The sequence below is a fragment of the Eufriesea mexicana genome, unplaced genomic scaffold (genome assembly GCF_001483705.2).
Source record: "Eufriesea mexicana isolate 0111107269 unplaced genomic scaffold, ASM148370v2 scaffold5604, whole genome shotgun sequence".
In the NCBI taxonomy this organism is placed as follows: Eukaryota; Metazoa; Arthropoda; class Insecta; order Hymenoptera; family Apidae; genus Eufriesea; species Eufriesea mexicana.
Window position 1 is genome coordinate 506,778 of NW_016913537.1, and position 13,577 is coordinate 520,354.

A 13,577-nucleotide genomic window follows, 5' to 3' on the forward strand; every position below is an offset into this window, starting at 1 on the left:
ATATGATATCGATCGGTATATTAATATAACATTTCATCGTGTCAACTTTTCAACACGAAAGCATAGTTGAATTATATTTCTATTAAAGCAGCTATTTGTAATTAATTTCATTGAAAATACATAATCGTACTCATTTTTCTTACTATTATATCTTTTTAGGAGTTTTAAGAAATCAATATTACTAAATTAATTTTTACTAAATCTTCATATGTTAAGGTGTACTAATGCCCAAAGAATTTACAGCAAACCAAATTTTAAAACAATCCTGAATCATATATCCTACGCGTATAAGTAATTTTAATTATTATTAATTAATTTTGAAAGATTGTACATTAGAGTTTAATATAAAATATTATTAACCGAATAATTATAACTTATTAACTTTCTTAAAATAAAATATTGATACAAGTATGTGAAATTTATGCAAGTACTAAAACAGTGATAGCAGCACCATCTAGTGGTGCTGCAATGAAGCTTGACGTCCACGACTTAGCCAATAATTTAAATTTATATATGTAATCATATTTTTCTCTATAAATATTTACTGAAACTAAATTTATTTGTATATTTCAAATAATATTGTTTTCTATATGTCAGTTAAATATAAATATAAAAATAAAAAAGAAAATAGAAGGTAAGGAGAATATAAATAGTATCAATGAAAGTAAATAAAAATTTTTAAATCGAATACCTCTAATAGAAACAAAATTTTAAAAACTTTTTAAAAAATTTGATTATATTATACATACCTAGATCTAAACTCCAAACAAAATATTAATATTAATATCTTTTTATTTCGTAAATATTTTACATAATACATTTGTACATAAAAAAAAATGATATAAAATTGACTTAGAAATTTAAGTAGGAAATATTTCGAGGGATATGTATAAATATTAGAGAAAAGTCGCTGGTACTTTATTTCAAGGACTACCTGTCACACAATGTAAAATTGTCTGTTTTAAAATTAGCTATTAAAAACACAGAAACACGTAAATTTTAATAAGCTTTTCACTTTCATCAACGAAACATTAATAACGATGATTTCTTTGGTAACGCCATTCGGCATTCACATTATCGTATTTTCATTCTTCTAAAACTACTCAACAGTCGCAGGCAAACCTTAGTATCCTCGATGCAACTAAAACACAGAAAGAAAAAAACGTGTTTAAATTCACTCGTACTCGAAGTATAAAAAAACAAATAAAACAAAAAACAAGGTTAAAATAGTATCATACGCTAAAACCATTTTAACATAATGCTTGTAGTTCTACCTTAGAATTAGATTGCACGTTTACGATATCCGAACAGAAACTGTAGAGCAGACATGGAAATGTAAATCGACATAGAAGGGTATACTTTACCGCAAAAAGGAAATGCAGAGAAAAAGAGTGCGCAATTAGATGCGATATTTGCAAAGAAAAATCGATACATTTTTGCTAATACTGACGTATCACCAATTAAAGCATAGTATTGAAAAGAAAGCTCATATTGTAATATACGAGAAAAGGATTTTAAAATGAACACTTAGTTGAGGCTAGGTACGTGAACTTTTTCGTACCGGTGAAAGACCTTACACTTACTTCGCGTGCAGTAAAGGCTTTCAAACTGAAGCGACTATGAAACAACACTTTTTTATTCCCTTCGCACAGTCTACTCTCCGTTCTGTAAGAGAAAGTTTAAACGCTTGCAGCCTTTAATTCTGTATAAGCAAACCTCTACTGAAGAACGTTTTGACTCGTTTACTACTTTCTGAACGTGTACCCTTAAAATGTTGATGTAGATGCAAAGAAAGATACGTAAATAGAAGAATTAAATTTGTGGCATTAAAGTAATTTGCATGGAAATAAAATAATGGCGAAACGAATAAGGTACATTAATAGACGTTACAAAGGAATACATACATGAAAAAGTATATCAACAAAATGGTAGAACATAACGAATAGTCGAACAGGCTAAAAGAGATTAAAGAGTTCGTTCGAATATTACAAAGAAAAATGTACATGTAAAGGTGGCAAGAACAGTTCAAAATTACTGATATTATTTTTTAATAGAATTTATATTTCTGTTTTTAATACAAGTAGAAAAGGTATAGCATGATATATTAGAGCATATTAAAACCTTTAGAAATTATTAGTTAAAAGAAATTTCTTATTAACACAGATTATTTTAATTTTTCATCTTTTTTTTTTCTTTTTTTTTTTAATGCTTGATGTCTTTCAATTCTTATATGTTTAATTTCTTTTTTTTTTTCTTTTTTAATTTACCTTTAGTATGATACGCCTTACGTGGGCATTAAAACTTTTTATATTTTTACATGTGATATACGCAAAATGATTTTTTAAAAAACTTTTTGCATTTCTATTTCCCTTCTTTTCCAAATAATACTGTAACATTTCGCATAAGAGAGACGTGTCGTAGAAAAAGCAATTTCTCGTACATTTGAACAATATGTATTTCAAGTACCAAATATTCGATACATCTTGTTCTTAACATTATGTCGAGGAAAAAAAAAAAGAATCGTATCCAGGCAATATTATTGCTTCAACGAAAATTGTCATTAGAATGACAGAGATTTTTTACATCTCGATCTACTGAATTGGCTGCTTGAAAATTGATGCTCCGGTGCGCATAGTAGAATGACTAGCACTCAGGATCGATCGGGTGAAAATGCTGCTGCACCTAACATTATCGACTAGCTGAGGACAAGAGTAGCACGAACCAATTCGAGGAAACAATACCGAGAGCGGATTAGTTTTCAATCACGTACATCGATATACTTTAATCGCTTTTTTTGTCTTTTTATATCGTTCCTTTAACTCTAAGTTGCGGACGCTAATCGTTTTCTTATTCCCATTATATTTAATGTAATAATATACCACGAGAATATATACACCTAAACAAAATTTACAGTATGAAGAATATGGGGGCTGAGTACGCTGATTTCGCTTCGATTTCACGGATATCCTTTCTCTCTTTCTCTCGGGAATAAACTTGTCCACGCATTCAAAGCCTTTGTTAGGAACAATGAAATAAAAGGTGAACACGCTCGGATTCTAATTGCAAAATTCATTTATTTTGCTCTACGAATGCAGTCAAGAGTTTAGAGAGAACAGAATCGTCAATGCTTTTCTGTACAGTGCATGCCGTTTCGGAGTCAGTAATGTGTTACTTTATCCAATAAAATGTGTGTAAGATCCGATGATCGTTTAAGCTTGATTGATACGATGAAATAGAACTCAGTTTTGTGCCCTCGCCGTGTAACACACACACACACACACGTTAATCGTTTAGAGAACACTGAGATACAGTAGCTACAAAATGGTCTCGTGTAACGAAAGAAAAGAAAAAGTATGTAAAATACTTGGCTGAGAAAGAAAGGCAACGGAGCAGTCTCTTAAAGGATACGAGTCTTCGTTCAAGGAATCTCCATCGAAGGTTATCGTTAAAAAGTATCAATTAAGTCCGTACATTCTCTCCTACACTTATATTGACATGTTACATAAAATAGCCAATGAATTACAAATAATAATCACTAATCGATACGAAGCTATTGTTTATTAGTACTTCCTATCTTCGGTACTTAATGTATTTCGGTATCTAATGTATTTTGAAAGGACGACAAATCTTACGCATACAATTTAAGTAGCTGTCCGACTTGTAAGCCGCGAGGAACGTCTCGAAAAATTGTACGTTTCGGTCCGCTTACAAAATCTACAACTATCATACGTACGAGTTGAAATAACAAAATGTGTCACAAGCGAAAAATGATATATAAGCGACACACTCGTTTCGTTTTTAACAAAATACAAAGCATCAACGTTTCGTTAGGTGGTTCATGACTGATGAAGATTTTGATCGGTCAATATCCGGTACACATCATGTACGAAAATAAATAACAAGGCAGTGTATGACGGCTACACGACCGTATGCGAATGTAACAGAATAAAACTGCACTGATACATGTCTCAGAGTGTTGTCGCATCACACCGGGTATCAAACGTTGATTCGAATCTCTAACTTGACACGTCACAGTCGAAAATTTAAACGTTAAACTTACAAACGCTTCTTATTTTAACACTTTGCGGTTCACAGATTAATGAAAAACGAGTACTTCGTCTCGTCCGATTTCGCATGATTAATTTTTATTCTTATTTTTCTTTCCTTTTTTTTTCTTCGTTCTTCTTCATTTTTCTTCCTCCATTACATTTTAATCGTCTAATTCATCGTTAAATACTTTAAGCTTAGTCTTTGTAAATAATACTTAAAATTAAACCGCAAAGAGTTAACGATCCCTAAACTTAGAACATTAACGACGCTATTTTATGTGTAATTGAACATGATCATGTACGTTTGAAGAAAAAAGACTAAGGTTCGTTGATATTGAGCACTTGCAAAAGGGAAAAAGAAAAAATGGGAGCAAATCTGACGAAAATTAGCGACATGTAGTTCGGCTCTTTCGGCTGTCGACGCGATGATATGAATGGATGATGTGGGAATGACGATGATATCCGATGATACCGTGAAAATCAGCCGAGAACAACTTTATACATATCGCCAGTTGACGTCCAGAAGTTTAATTTTATTGTATCGATGGCAGTCAGTTCGCATTTTCAAATACGATATCAATAGACAGAATGTAAAAATACGAGATGTTACTGAAAGGACAATTAAGAAAGTTATGGCAAAAAATAGGCAGTTTCCAGTGGTTAACGCTTCGTGGCTGTTAACACCATGGTTTGTATTTTTTGTTAATCATTTTGTTAATCATCGCTAACAGAGGTTGCCCCAAAAATTTTAACGAAACTGTTCCATTTTTGCAATTGAGCATTTTCGGGCACACTTGTGTTATCGATTATACGTTCGATCAATTCGATCAATTCGATCAATTCGATCAATTTGCAACTGTATTAAATTTTGTAATATCAATTGGAAATTTTTTCATATGCACCTGACTTAAGGATAAGTTATCGTGTAGGATCAAATCGAACATTGGTGATGGTCTTATTCGCTATGATATATCCTCCGATATCTTTGATCATAAAACGAGGACTATCAAGCACACGGATTGGAATTTCGTTTCAGGTAACAAATAGAGATTACTGTTTTCACAATCTCTGTTTTTTTTGTTTTTTTTTTTCATCCATAATGGGTCGTGCAACGTCAAAAAAAGAAAATGATTGAGTATTAAAATGGTATTTGTTATCGTGAGGATACCTTATAAATAAATGCGAGGTCTGTCAAGTGTCCTGTAAAATATGCATTCGTTTGAAGTCTCACAGTGTAATCGTTACTGACTATACATGTACTTATAGATAACAAGTCTAGAACACGCTGACGTCGCACTTTGTTTATTTCGATTACTCGCTTTTGTGGATCGTTGAGTTTTCCTAGCATAGCCGCTGGCAAAAAAAAAAAACGATCAAAAATTAAAAAAGAAGGAAAAAATACGGAAACTTTAATTGCTTATAGTCTATTACTGTCTACAGTCTTCACAGTGACTTCAATCAGACAGAATGTATATTAATTTCAATAAAAATAATTGTATTAATACGATAACCTGCCAAAGGAATTATTACACAGGAATTATAAATGAATTGTTTTAAATTCCCTATGTCTACCAGTATATCGTTAAATCACAGTCAATTTTGCAGGAATGGACAATAAATAAATAATCGAGTTCTTGTCAAATTCAGAAAATAATTTACGAATCTTAAGAAAAAAGAAAAAAGAAGAAATGACCACTATCGGAAAACGGTTATTTTATAAAAACAAATTTTCACAATAATCCGTAGGAATGAAAGAGTAAGTTTCCAAACCGAAGTGTTTTTCCTTCTAATCGAATTGTTCTATATTAAATACATTTTATATAACTAATAAAATAATGTATACGTGCAATACCGTGTTACAGTCATGTCGTTGACAATATATGAATGTCATGATTTTTATAGGACATTAATAAATGCAACACAAAACTTTCAATCGCTCAAAATCGACTTAATATCGATAAATGTTAATTATGATACAAAGTATAAAAAAACACAAATATGTAATGCGTATAGACCAACATCGTTCAAAATGTTCTAAACTAGAAATATACGTTTTGATAAATAAATGTCAAAAAGAGAGAAAAATAGGAATATGATGTCAGACACATTACAATATGTCGCAAAGCGTTCTTCAGAACGCGAAAAAATATATCTAATATAGTCGAATAAAGTTTATTGTAAAACACAATTTATCGATAGTAGGTTTGGACTTATGATTCGAAGATCACTGTGCCATTATCAGTTTATAAGATTAAGTACATAAGAGTATGCGAAAATTATATTGTATAGTCTAAAGCCAGCGACTTTTCGAGGCATTCCAATTCAGTCTTAAAATCATACATAGTCAAAGTTCCCTGATTGCTGTAAGAAACTAAAATAGTGATCAGATCTTTAAACATTATATGTATAAGTATAGAAAAACTTTCAAACTGACGAATTAATTCATTTGGCACAAAGTACATTCGGTATTTTAGCATACTCCAACTATGGTGAATTTGCTATCCTATAAATTTTCATACCGTAACATTCCGTTTAGGCAGTATAAAAGAAGAATCTTAATACACATTGTAGAATGTAATAGAAAAAGAAAAATGAAAAATACTTGTTAACCCGACTACAGCGAATGACATTTTCGATTATCCCTGGGTCAATTCGAATTATAAATACATATACGTAATGTCAACTATAAAAAATACATTTGTATAAACAAACTAAAAAAGCAGATCAAAGTATAACGAAATAAATTAAGCAATGTAAAGTAGGAACCGGATGTTTAGGATCTTTTTTAGCTTTTCTATTTAGCACAATCGACAAATATGTGTTATATCAAACTGTGACATGTAAAAGATAATCGAATCTGAAACGCGCTGTATATGTCGTATTATCGTTTCCCTTCACATTTGTCGAAGAAATAGAAATCTTATGAACTGTATCTTAAATTAACGTATTACATCTTTAACGTCGTACGATTTATGTAAGGTGTAGGGAGCCAACTTTTCAGTTTATATCTGCGGATAAGTATTGTGGGTTGGGGTTATGTATGAAGGACTTCTTAAAATGTATAAGAACAAGATTAAGACGTCGCAGCTACAACTACGGGGGGAACAACGTCAGGTTCGCCGGCACCATCAGCTACTGCAGAATCAACGACCTTTTTGACTTTTATAGATTCTGCACTAGCTTCAGAGGAACTCTCTGGTTCACCATTTTGCGCAGAAGTACTTTCGCTCGTTGACGAATTAACATTTTCATTCGATGAGCCCTCATTTAGTCCATTTCTCTGTAATTTATCCTCTGACACTGGCACATCTGTATCTCCGTTTTGTGTTGTACCATTTAATTTTTTCTTTTCGGAATCTACTGTATTTGTGTCTTTTGTTTCATCCGCTACAGCGTCTTCTTTCGTTGGTTTCTCTGTCAATTCCTGTTTTGATGCTTCGGCACTTACTTGTTTGTCGGCATCATTTACAGACACTGCTGCTGCTTCCTCTGTTTCTTTCACTTTAGGAGATTTTACATTAGTTAACTCTGATTCTGTTTCAGATTTTGTTTCTTTATTAACTGTTTCTGTCGTATTTTTCATTTCAATATTTGTATCTGCTTTGCTACTAGCAGCTTCTGGCTCTGTTATCGTTGGTGCAGTAATTTTTTCTACATTTGTTAATGGAACATCACCATTTTCTGCAGGTTTTTCTTCTGTTTTTGTGGACTCTTGTGCAGATTTTACCGAAGTTTCATCATTTTCTGATTTTTTAGTTTCTGGTATACTAGGATTAATTACAACCTTTTCAGTGGACTCCGCATTTGTTTCTTTTTCTGATTTATTAGTACATTCCTCTGATTTTTCATTTATACTGTTACTGTCTTTTTCTTGTAATGCATTTTCATTAGTTTTTGTATCTGACATTTTTGTATCATCAGGTTTTGTTTCTTTAGCGATATTTGAAATCTCTTCAGTCTTATTCTCTGTAATAGTAACTTCTTCAGACTTTGATTTAGGCTCACTTGTCTCAACATCCAATGGATCATTGACAGTAGGAATTGCATCTGGTGTAGATTCTACAGCCTTTTCTGTTGTATCCATAGATTTTTCTACTTTCTCAGAAACCGCAGATTTATCGATATCATCCTTTGAAGGTGTTACTGAGTCGGTGTTGCTACTCACGGCAGCTTGTACATTTTCGGGTGTTGCTAGTTTTGTACTCACCTCTGATGATTGAAGTTCTAACTTTTCAGTTGTATTTTCCATTACCTTTTCAGCATTTGATACATCTTTTGTATCAATAACCATAGGCTCTTCCACTTTCACGTCAGAGACTTGCGTTTCTTTTGGTAACTGATCTTTTGCACATTCTTTTGCTTCTTCTTGGACAACTTCTTTTGTTTCTATTTTATCAATCTTCTTCTCATTGACATCGGACATTTCGACGTCTTCAGAAGTATCCATTGGCTCACTAACATCAGGCATACCTTTATTTATATTTTCTTGAACCTCTGTAGCTTCTAACTTTTGTCGTTTTGTAGAAGTTTGAAATGTTAAATCTAAAAATGACTTAATAGTTATATATGTCACTCTTTCTTCATCTGTAAGAGGAGCATTGCCTTCACGTAGTACTATAACTGTTGACAAGCCTGCTTCTTTTGCGGCAGCAGCTTCTATTATGGAGAATTGAAGATAAGAAATAATGTTAATTCGCAAATATCATTGTTTTGTGAATACTAAAATGTGATGAAATGATTAGTTACTAACCTTTAACAACATCAGTTAAGAAAATTACATTTGATGGTTCAGCTCCAATTTTACTTAATATATTTTTATAACTACTTGATTCTTGTTTTGCACCTATTTCAGTATCAAAATAACCACTGAAATGCTAAAACAATAGTATATTATTATATTTTATATAAACAATATAACTAAATAAAAAATAAAAAAATTGTTTATATTTAACCCTCATATATTTATAAATACAATCATCTATCATAAATAAAATATAACAAAATACCTTAAGTAAATCACCATGTACAGAATGTCCAAATAGAAGTTTTTGTGCTTCGATACTACCACTTGAATAAACATAGACCTTTTTACCATCACTCGTCCATGATTCTAGTGCTTTTGGAACATCTTCATAAACACTATATAAATAATTTACTTATCATTTTCTTGATTTTTTTTTGTTATTTCTTATAATATTATAAATACTAATTTATCCGAATTGTAATGATATAATCACATTTATATCAAACTGAAGTGAGCCCTTACACAACATATTCACCTCACTACATATGGTGTGTATACTATATAACTGTATATCATTATTTATTTATTTTTAAAAATATAACAATTTATTCTGACATTAATTAGTATATAAAAGCCAACAGTAAATTCAAAGATGTATTAAGAGATATGTACAGTGCACTTACAGATAAATTTTTATAAGTATACTACTGAAAACATACCACTGATATTAAATTAATTTTAAACATTTAATTACTGAACCCAGAAATGGTTTCGATAAATTATGAGAGGAAAAGATTGTAAGAAACTTACTGTGCTTTAACCGTTCCAGAATTATAAGCTTCACGCCACACATGTCCTTGTAATTGTTTCAATGCACCTGTTTTTCGATCGCAATCCATTTGCCATAATATATTTTTTACAAGTGACTCCCTTTCTTCTTCTACATTAGCACCAGTAATTGGTACAAAACCATCAATTTTATCTTCTTCGTCTTTTTTTGCCTAAGATCAAATTATCAAATATTTATAAGCTTTACTTTAATGAAATAATAATATAAATATCCCATAATATCTTTAAAAATAGAAGCATTTTTATAAATTTATAAAACTACAATTAAAAAATAATTCTCTTGATTTATATTTTTTTTTAATTTCATTTGTAATTTTGTTTCTGTTTCAAGTTTTTTCATGAAATTACTTATATTTATGTTTTAAATATATGAGATGGCATTATAATAAATTTGCAACTTTCAATGACTTTAAGTAATGTAAAGCAACAAGAAGTAAAACCCAATAATGTAAAAATGTTTTAAAATTGGAAAATAAAATGTGTTAAATGATACTGTGATAACGAAAAGCAATAATAAAGACATGAACTTTAAATGAATTGTTTAAAATAAAAATAAAAATAACATATACAATCTAAAACAATAAATATGAAATTAGAAATATATTTAATTTTAATTTCAAAATTTCACAGATGGGAGCAAACTTTTGGGACAAAGAATATTCCTAGGTCAATGTCTATCAACTAAGCAGCTGCCTCTTACCTGTCATGCTATTGGTCACTCCTTATTAAAAATTACAACACTGATTTTATTCTATGGAATCAAAATGTTAACAAAAAGGAAACATTTAAAAAGTAAATAAAAAAATTATTACATTTACTATAAACAAAAAATACCATTTTTTCAGATATTATAATACTTCATATTATCTTCAATATATTTCAATCTGTTTCAATATTAATAAATAAAAAAAATATTTTCATATACAATATCTATGTTTATATTCAATTGTTTGCAATGTTTACCTGCTCCTTTAATTTTTCAAAATCTTGCTTGAATTCTTCATCCTCCCATTTAGTTTCAATGTATTTCTTTAAATTCTCTCGCACATAAGGAAAAAGTGTGTCCTGAAAGGAAGGTAAACGTGAATGTAGTGTGTTCTTCACCGATCGAATTAACAGTGCGATGCGCCGTTACGGTTTCCGTTATTTTGAAAAATCGTATGTGCAATAATGTTACAAAACAATATCTTGTAACTTAACATTTTACGTTTTTATGAATAAGTAGAATTTTTGAAATACTCGATCAGTTTGTTTTCATTACGACTTAAACAACAATTCTAAAATTGCGCAAAAAACATTAACGAGTAAACAATGTACAAGCCTAAAGTTAGAAGTAGGAAGTTCGACATGATGTAAATAATATATTTCATTCGCTTTATATTAAGCGAAACAGAATCTATTGCCTTCCATGAAACTCGCTGTCTCACGAACAGGGAACCTGAAACTGGATTTCAGCCGGCATAGTAATGCTAAGAGAACACACACAATACGCGCGAAAGTATAATTCACAAATTTTTCTGAAGATAAAAATTCTATGATAACGTTCAGAAATTTCTCTGTACGAAACTCCCTGTCTGGGGAATTATGATCATTAGGTATTGTCAGAGAATGTGATGGAAAACCGGTGAAATGCGAGAACCGTAGGGCGCGTTCTGCCTCACGGCCATGGTCTTTGTTACCTTCACGAAGCTTATGCTCGTCGTGGTGCCTTCGATGTCAACTAAGATCACCGTTTCCGACAATAAGGTTTCCTCTTGATCCTGAGTACGCTTTTCCCCGGCCATTTTCACGATTGACTCGCCTTCGACCGTAGGATAAATAACAAATATATCACCTCAGTACGTTCAAGCACGGTGTATATGTCGACGCGTTCTTGTTGAGAGCCGGCGAGTGAATTCGCTCTTCGTTCTGCGCCGGTGTGTGTGCGAACCTGCCTCTCCCTTCACCCCTACTTGTGCTGAGCAACCAGGATCGTATTTATCTTGCTTGTTCTCGATTACACTATTACTGAACTCCCTATTATTTTTTTCATTAAAAAGTGCAGTTTGTGCAGTCACATATGAGTTTTGGTAATATCTTAATTGCTAAAGCTTTGAGATATTATATTTATTGTTTTTACATTTATTGTAATTCCATTAATCTTATGAAAATATCATTTCACTTTATCATAAATAATTAATTATATGCTACTTAAATTTATGATTAGAAAAATATAACAATGAACTAGTTTATAAATATACAATTTATATTCGACGGTACAATAGTAGATTTTGATTTCGCGTATTTTAGTAAAAGTTAAAGAAAAATAAAGGTAGGAAAATTAGTTTTCTTTGGACAAAAAATTATTATTATTTCATAGCAAATTATTGGAATAGAATATGGATATTTAAAAATATAATTTAAAACAATAAATTACTAAAACCAAAAAAATATTTTTTTAAATTTATGAGGGGTATCTTATGTAATAGATACATTCCTGAATCTTGTACGAAAATTTTAGATCAGTGTTAGTGAATATATATTTGCGGAAAAGAGCATGTGTTGCGTACGTGTGAATCGCTCGCTTCCTTCAGCCAATGAACGAAGCTGGCTTGCGTCTGTGCGATCGTAGCACGACATTATTCCTCCGCAAAAATTGTTTTGATGAATAGTCGTATAGGAAATGCAGACTTTCAAAAAATTTCATATTACAAACTTTCTAAAATTTAAGTACTTCCTTTTCAGTATATTTCTCAAGTAAAATAAATTATGATTACAATAAAAGAGCAGGATAAATATTGACTCGCTCGAACGGTTTCTGATATTACTCCGCGTAAAAGTAGTTCCCCATGTGTTATTTTTGTTGATTTTCCAAAAAATTAAGAAAATTTGAATGATGTTTACAAGTAACAGAAAATATAAAGTATAATCTTCTTACATTTACTGAAAATACTGATTTTCCTACATGAAAAAGTTAAGTTTTGTTATGTGCGATTGCAAGTATAAAGTAACACAGCTGGTAAATGCGACCACCTGATTTTTGCAAGACAGCGCCGCATCGGACGAAGAGGCGCAACCATTTAAATTTTGACATTTGTCCCAGCTGCACGTGTACCTTGACTGTATCTACGTATGAGAACAACGCGCACACATTACTGTTAAGAATTAGTATGCGTTTCTTTCTTATTGTTTCAAAAGAAAATAATCACATTAATTTTATCGAAACTCATGGATTTTATATCGAGGTATTCTATTCTATTATAATAAATATAGATATTTATAAAAATTAATAAATATAAATATTTGAGAAATTAATAATAGAAAATAATATAGAAATAAATATTTAAAAAACACTTTAATTTTTCTAATATAAGAGTAAAAATTTTGTGATTTATAAAATGCTAAATCATTTTAGATCAATATTTCAAATAAAATTATTATACTCATTTTTTTGAAAGTAAAAAATGTTCCATACCACTCATTGTCAATAAAGAAATATATCATCATAAAACAATAAATATAATTACTTATTCTTTTTATTACAAATTTTTTTTTAACAATTTGTACATAATAATTTAAAATAATTACATATTTTATATATGATATATCTAAAAAATGATAATTGCATATATATAATAAATTACATAAGTCTATATTGTAAATGTGTTAAATGTAATGTATCATAATTACACTGTTATAAAATAATATTTACTAGCATTAAGGTATATTAATATTACAAATATATGATCATAACAAAATTAAGAAAATGTATCATAGCATAATGCATAATGAAGTTTACTTTGCTACAATTCTGAATGTTTTATTCACATAATATTTGTACTCATAAGAGCTTTTCCTCATATGCAATGTATAATACATAATTCTGTTAAAATAAACAGGGTATGTTTTATATCTGTGATATAATATATGTAAGAAAAAGAAGAAAAAAATAATTT

General features: G+C 30.3%; 1 protein-coding gene across 1 annotated transcript; it reads right to left on the reverse strand.

Moving 5' to 3' along the window:
- Positions 1-6,918: 6,918 nt before the first annotated feature.
- Enoph (enolase-phosphatase E1) lies at positions 6,919-11,519 on the reverse strand. The gene is made up of 6 exons (XM_017906547.1): positions 11,322-11,519; positions 10,606-10,707; positions 9,604-9,794; positions 9,056-9,188; positions 8,800-8,923; positions 6,919-8,705 (listed from the first exon to the last, which is right to left on the reverse strand). The coding sequence occupies exons 1-6, from the start codon at positions 11,424-11,426 to the stop codon at positions 7,123-7,125; spliced, it is 2,238 nt and encodes a 745-aa protein (XP_017762036.1). The 5' UTR covers positions 11,427-11,519; the 3' UTR covers positions 6,919-7,122.
- Positions 11,520-13,577: the final 2,058 nt, after the last annotated feature.